Source organism: Giraffa tippelskirchi, chromosome 10, assembly GCF_054371585.1.
Source record: "Giraffa tippelskirchi isolate mGirTip1 chromosome 10, T2T-mGirTip1v1.2.pri, whole genome shotgun sequence".
Classification (NCBI taxonomy): Eukaryota; Metazoa; Chordata; class Mammalia; order Artiodactyla; family Giraffidae; genus Giraffa; species Giraffa tippelskirchi.
The window spans coordinates 126521746-126529426 of record NC_137284.1 but is presented as its reverse complement, the minus strand read 5'-3'; the positions used below and the strand labels follow the sequence as shown (position 1 = coordinate 126529426).

The window sequence follows — 7681 nt, the reverse complement described above, 5'->3', positions numbered from 1 at the left end:
CCTCTGTATATTCCTTTCCCACTTACAAGTAAGAGTAACTGCATTTTCTCCAGCTCATTAGCTCATGGCTACAGGACAGTGACAGAAGGGGAACAAAGGGGTGACAGCAGCAAACAAGGACAGAGTGATTCAAACAGAATGTTAACAACCTAGCAGCAGCCCCAGGAAGGAGCTAACTGGGTGCTCGGACGATCCCCACAATAAGGTCTTTCCATTCACCTCGACCCCTAATCCCACCATCAGGGCCCCGTGACAGCAGCCAGGAAGAAGATACAGCACAGCCACCCTCAGAGGCCAGGAGGGGTTCAGAAGATGGTCAGCCAAGGAAGAGAAAGACAAGCCAGGACCTCCGAGGTTGTGAAATCCTCACAATTTGGCGGGAATAGTTTGTTAAGCACCACGAAGAGAATTTGGGGGAGAAATGGGAGACTGGAGCCTGAGGAAGGCCAGCTCCAAACTCTGCAGCATGAAGAAACAGACCCGAGACCAGGCCCCAGAGAACCAGACTGGGCTGGAGACGGACGTGAAACGCACAACACTTACTGCCACCTTCTCTCCTGTCCCAACAAACTGTGTGCCACGGCTGAGCCTGATGACAGAGTCTGACAGGTCCCAACGTCTGACAAAGGCATGGGAAGAGGAAATATTTTGTGTGAAATGTATTTGATATCCTTGTGCACAGAGCTTCCATTACAGAAAGCTTTTGGGTCCCGCGAGGATTAGGCTGTCTGAGTAAGAAAGATGAAACGGTACCCAGTGAGCTGACAGAAGCCGGAAGACTCAGGTTACCAACCTTGTTCAACCCACCAGGCTCAACTCCTGAACTCATTTTACTCTGCAAATGAAGAAAAGCCTCGAGGACTGCCCCAGCTTGGTGCCTAGTAACCCCATCCCAAACCTGACTTTGCATCAGAGCCATCTAAACTCGTTTGGGGAATTGGCTAATATTTGCTAACCCACCCCATGGTTTTTTTTTTTCTTTTCCATTATGGTTTGTTGAATCTAGTTATGGATTTTTTGAACTGTGGTATTGGAGAAGACTCGAGAGTCTCTTGGACTGCAAGGAAATCCAACCAGTCAATCCTAGAGGAAATCAGTCCTGAATATTCATTGGAAGGACTGATGCTGAAGCTGAAACTCCAATACTTTGGCCACCTGATGCGAAGAACCAACTCACTGAAAAAGACCCTGATGTTGGGAAAGACTGAAGGAGGGAGAAGGGGACAACAGAGGATGAGATGGTTGGATGGCATCACCAATGCAACGGACATGAGTCTGAGTAGGCTCCAGCAGTTGATCGACAGGGAAGCCTGGCATGCTGCAGTCCATGGGGTCACAAGGAGTCAGACACGACTGAGCAACCGAACTGAACTGACAGATTTTTCTTTTCCATTATGGATACTGAAGATACTTCCCTGTGATATACAGTAAGATCTTGTTGTTTATCCATTCTCTATATAAGAGTTAGCATCTGTTAATCTCAAACCCCCAATCCATCCCTCTCCTACTTCTTCCCCCGTGGCAACCACAAATCTGTCCTCTATGTCTGTGAGTCTGTTTCTATTTCATAGATAAGTTCACTTGTGTCATGTTTCAGGTCCCATATATAAGTGGTATCATATGGTATTTGTCTGTTTCTGACTGACTTCATTTAGTATCCACTCCATCTTCACAGATTCTGATGCAGTAGGTATAAATCAGAGTCCAGATTCATAAGGATTTGATAAAGCAAACAAACAAAAAAACCCACTAAGGAAGATCAAGTTTCTAGAAGAAACAAAGGCGACTGTGACCGAGTAGCCATGAGCAGGGAGCTGCATGAAACACAGAAGCCCGCCCGGATCTGATGAGAGGTCTCTCCGCAAGGTGGTAACCCGGGAGCCAGGGAGGCTACTAATGATCAGCTGATGTCATCAGCCTCCAGCCAGCCAAGCCAGAGGAAGACAGGAGGAGAAACTCACAAGGTACCAAGCTCATTGGCTGAGCTAATTCATGACTGTACTTGTTACATAATGGTAAAGACTGGGTCTCCAAAAGATTTCTCTGATCCTGTGCTTTTGCAACTTCTTTTTCAGGGTTTTGCTTTTCCTTTAGTTATTTATTAGTAAGTGAAAGTGAAAAGTGTTAGTTGCTCAACTGTGTCCAACTCTTTGCAACCCCATGGACTGTAGCCTGCCAGGCTCCTCTGTCTATGGGTGTTTCCAGGCAAGAATACTAGAGTGGGTAGCCATTCCCTTCTCCAGGGGATCTTCCCACCTCAGGGATAAAACCCTGGCCTCCTGCATTACAGGCAGATTCTTTATGGCCTGAACCACCAGAGAAGCCCACTTATTAGTAAAGCTGCTTTTAAAAGACCTATCTTGACCAAACTATATGAAGATTGTCTGCACCTTAGCCAATCCAAGTTTGGGTTATAAACCATCGTCCTATTTACAAGCCAAATGCTTCAATATAGTACTGTAACATACTTTATCTCATTTCACACTTACAAGAATCCTAGGGAGTAAAATCCCCAAGCTACAGGCTTGAAGCAAGAAGCCTGTGACACTCAAATATCTGTCGCCTTGATTTTCACTTTTACACAGGGCACAATCACATGAGGGTATAGCTGCTCACCAATGTACTATCTCATAACCCTAACATGCTCTACAGTACAGACAGAATGCCCCTAATTTCTAAAAGGCAGGCGGAAACTCAATGTAGAAGCTCTCCGATCTGGTCAAAAAATAGATGATCTGAGTGACCAAGTATTTTAATGGACCAGGTTCCCTGCTGGTTGGGAGGAAAGAGAGTACCGAGGGAGTTGACAGAGTAAGGAATGTAGGAAACGTAACCTACCATCCATGTGAATGAAAAGCTTTCAAAACTTTCAGGTAAAACAACAGCACAAATTCTTTGAACCTAGCTTAACAATTTGATGTTTTCAATTCAGAAGGCTATTCTCCCCCTAATAAATCCATTTAAACATTTTATTAAGTACCTAGTGAGCGCCAAAGAACTGATGCTTTTGAACTGTAGTGTTGGAGAAGACTCTTGAGAGTCCCTTGGACTGCAAGGAGATCCAACCAGTCCATCCTAAAGGAGATCAGTCCTGGGTGTTCATTGGAAGGACTGATGTTGAAGCTGAAACTCCAATACTTTGGCCACCTCATGCAAAGAGTTGACTCATTGGAAAAGACCCTAATGCTGGGAAGGATTGGGGGCAGGAGGAGAAGGGGACGACAGAGGATGAGATGGTTGGATGGCATCACCGACACGATGGATATGGGTTTGGGTAAACTCCGGGAGTTGGTGATGGACAGGGAGGCCTGGCGTGCTGCGGTTCACGGGGTCACAAAGAGTCAGACACGACTGAGCAACTGAACTGAACTGAACCTGTGTAAAGCACTGGCTCTTTGAGAGATACAGACATGAGTAAGCTCTGTACTCATTCTTGAGGACTCAGCAATCTGCAGTAGAGATAAGACAAATACACAAACACACAAACAGCCAGACTTCGGGCAGAATGTCGCTCGTAAGCACGGTATGGACAAATAGTGTCAGGCATCTGTGATTATGAAGGTCAACTATAAATCATTTTGGCGAGAGGTAAAATAGCTGGTTAGAGGATTTTCAGGCACAATGCAAGGTATTAGCTCTTTCTGTGAACTAATATATATGTAGTTATTTTTACTAACCACCTTAACCATTCTCAGCATAAACAAGGATTTCCCAATGACTTTTAAAAACATAGTTCATTCCTATCCAAAAAGTGATCTTTTCTTAATCTTTTTTTTTTTTTTTTTGGCTGCATGACACAGCTTGCAGAATCTTAGTTCCCAGATCAGAGATAGAACCCCTGCCTCCCACTGGAAGCACAGACACCTAACCACTGGGTTGCCAGGATATTCCCCAAAAAGAGATCTGTAGTTTGCGAGTCTGTGAACTGTGTTATATTAACTCAATATATATCTCACTCTCTTGGTTCTTCCTAAAATTAAGAGCCATCACCAAAAATACAACACTCAGAAAAGTTAAGAGGAGAGGTTGATTTAGAGTAAGTTCTATTTTCTGTTTTTTGGCCAAGCAGCATGTGGGTTCTGTGTTCTCCAACCAAGGATCAAACCTGAGCTCCATACATTGGAAGCTCGGAGTATTAACTACTGAACTGCCAGGGAAGCCCCTTAAGTAATTTTTTAAAAGGCAGAGTGTTCTGGTAAAAAATCATGAGCGTTGGAGACAGAATACTGGAGATTTAGTGACACAAACCTGGGCAAGTTACTTAAGGCATAGGAATTTCAATATTCTTATCTGTAAATTTCAATCATTTAACACATATTGAGAACCAAGCACTTTTCCAGGTGTCAGGCATACAGCAATGAACAAATTCTTGCCATCATGGAGCTTACATTCCATAGAAAGAACACATAAAAATGAATACAGAAATATACAGAATATACAGGGGAGGGCGGAAAGGAAATTTAAAAACACAGTATGTCAGAAGGTCATGAGTACTAAGGAGAAAATTACACAGAAGGCGGTTTTGAAGAATGGTCAGGGAAGGTCTCACACAGAAAGATAACACCTAGAACAAACACCAGAAACAAAAAGGAAGTGAGAGAAAGTCCTGTTAATATCTGTGGTCAAAAAAAGAGAGCAACATGAGCAAAGGTCCTGAGGCAGGTACGTGCCTAGTTTGTTGAAGGCAGAGTAAGAAAACCAGGATAGCTGATGCTAAGTGACAGCAAGGGAAGAGAATAGCGGAAAATGAGGTCTGAGAACAAGGACGGGGAGCAATTGTGACAATGTGCTATAGGGACTCTTATTTTTTCCCCCCGAGTGCAGAGGAAGCCACCAGAAGGTTAGGAACATAGGAGGTGACTGACTTGACTTACATATCAGAGTAAAATTTACCAACAGAATTCTTTTGTAAGGACCAAATGAAACATGAGACGGCTCTTTAAACTGGAAAGTCTTATAAAAATGCAAAACATTCTTACTATATCACGAACTTTCTAAGTGTCTTTTTAATCAAACAACTTGGCTAAACTCCTACACAAAACAGTAGCAGACACTAGGTAGTAAAACATTAAGAACAACACTCACCGCTTTTGACACTGTATCTAAGAACGTACGAGCTTGGCTTTTTGCTTTTAAATCAAACTACCGAAAATTTTTATTTTAGGGACTTCCCTGGTGGTCCAGTGGCTAAGATTCTGTGCTTCCAATGCAGGAAGCCCAGGTTTGAGCCATGGTCAAGGAACTAGATCCCACATACAGAAACTAAGAGTTCACAGGCTGCAACTAAAGATCCCAAGTGCCACAACTAAGACCTAGTGCAGCCACAGAATTTTTTTTTTTTAACAGGAGAGATGAATAGTGTGACAACCAATCTCACAATCATCAAACCCAGCTGTGAGTCATGCAATTACATGGGCTTAATGAGCATATCCTGCTAAACTGCTTGAAATGGAAAAAGGGGCTCCAGGGGTACAGAGGAGACTCATCTGTTAACATAATGAAGACCCAAAAACTTAACTTCTACCTTGGCAAATTTATTATTTATTGGCATGTATGAAAAGTACACAGGACAATTTTCATTATGTAATTGAAGTATGTTGCAAATGGTACAAAGTAAATTTTTAAAGTAAATAAACTTCCTATTGGACACTAGACAGCGCATCAAGTCACTGCTTACAAGTAATTATGGAAACTGACGGCCCTATTAATTCATAAAGAAAAACAGTGCCAAGCTAAAATAACACTGGAAACGGAAATTTAAGGTATTTCCCCAAATTCTGACCTGCCTTTGGGGGGTGGGGGATGTGGGGGATGAGGGGTATTTGATGTTACTTCGTCATTTCATCTAATGTCTGGCTACCACTATTGCCTATATGAAAATAACTACTGCCATTACTAATCTTTCCCTAAACTACAGTGTCACACTGCCAGGTGTCGAATGAACACTGCCAGCTGATAATCAGCAACAATCCCACATAATTTTACTGAGCCAAACTTCTTCTAAGCACTTTAAATTTGTGTTAGACCCAGTCCTTCTTGAATCACCCTTTGAGGACTGTACTACATCTCCATCTCTACAAACAACTAGCCCAAAGTCACATTTTAAGAAAAAGAATGAGCACTAGAGCCCAAGATTTGTTTGCTCCCTGACTGATGCACTTAACCACTGCCAGATAAAACAGATCTGTAACTAAATGAAACTGATCCAAAATAAAACTCAACAGATGCAACACTGACTTAGCTCTGTATGAAAATGAAATTGACCCGAAATAAAACTCATCAGATGCAACACTGACCTAGTTTTGTACCTAAATGAAATAGATCTGAAACAAACCTCATCGCGTCCACTTCGCCTTCCTAGCCCACCTGCAAATCAGCTCTTCCAGTCCTACTTCGAGTGGAAAGGAACTTAAATCTCAGTCACCTGACCTCAAAACTCAAATCAGGTGTGATGCCTCCCAGAAGCAGCCAGCCCCTGTGAGAGCCCAAGCTGCCTTCAAGCCAAAATTTCTCAGAACACAGGCCACAAGGCTAGAGCCAAAGGGAGGGCCGCCCCACAAATGGTAGGGGTGTGTCGAGGCGCTGTCTCCGCCTGCGGTCCAAAAGACTGCATCCCACTTGCCTCTCGGCTCCCCGAAATGGACTTTTGCCATACCCCACCCCCACGTGAGCCTGCCTGACCCCGCAGCAGCCCCATGACCCCGCAGCAACCCCACTCCACGCCCCCATCACCTCATCCTCGCCTCCCCTTCCCCTGCCTAGGAACCGCAGCCTTTACCTGCTCCTCTGCTTCCGCCATGGCGCAGCCGGAGAGTCACCTGATCCACCCGGAAATGAGAGAAAACAAGACCCTGGAACCCAGTGCATGCTGGGAAATGTAGTTTTAGCGTCATCCGAGCCGAGAAATTTATTTTAGCTGATGAACCTGCTGGACTTCATTTCGGCTTCCGATTCTCCAAGTTAAACGGAATTGTGCTTTGGGGAATCCATACATAACCATTGTTAGTGCTACGATTTATTTCATCGTTGATCTTATCGTTTTCGCGATTACTATAGTATTTTATATTTACTGTATATCAGGTCCTGAGCTTAGAGTTTTGCGTGCAGTCTCTCGTTTAATCCTCCTAGCAATCTTTACTGTTATTCCCGTTTTATAGAGGGGAACACTTTGGCTCGAAGGTCACACAGTTAGTCAAGGAAAGAACTAGGGTTCGAATTTGGCTTTGTCTGATGCCAAAGACTCTGTGATTACCAAATCCTGCTTCGTCTAAAAGTGTCCTTGCTTAAGGAGAAAAAAAAAAAGGATATTATATGAATATAAAGCAGTCTTTGAAATAGAGAACCAGAGACAATTTATCCTCCAAAAATATTTAGCTCCTACTCTTCGCTGCTACTGTTAAGTTGTTCTCTTCTGGTAACTTTTAAACAATGTCCATTGTTTAATTATTTAAGTTTTCGCTGAGTATATTCCATGGGTAAATATTCAAGACAGAATATAAATTTGTCCTTGGTAAAATCTGTAAAACCACTGTATTAATTCCATCCTTTAGAATGAATGATCCCCTCTCCATTTTTCTGGATGTTATGAACGCTCCTTCCTAATCCTCAAAATCTGCAGTATCCTGTCCAAAGATGGGCATTTCCTTCTTTCCTCTCATCTCCAGGAGGTAGAAACTACCAG

The 7681-nt window shown here is 43.3% G+C and overlaps 1 protein-coding gene across 4 annotated transcripts in view; it reads right to left on the bottom strand.

The window, feature by feature from the left end:
- Window positions 1–6816, bottom strand: part of VPS41 (VPS41 subunit of HOPS complex) — a 184825-nt gene extending 178009 nt beyond the window's left edge. For all 4 annotated transcript variants that reach the window (XM_081537428.1, XM_081537430.1, XM_081537426.1 and 1 more), the window contains exon 1: window positions 6779–6816. Coding sequence is in view for 2 of the 4 variants with exons in the window: in XM_081537426.1 (XP_081393552.1) it covers window positions 6779–6799 (21 nt within the window). In the remaining 2 variants the exon portion in view is untranslated. The remainder of the gene's footprint in view (window positions 1–6778) is intronic.
- Window positions 6817–7681: the final 865 nt, after the last annotated feature.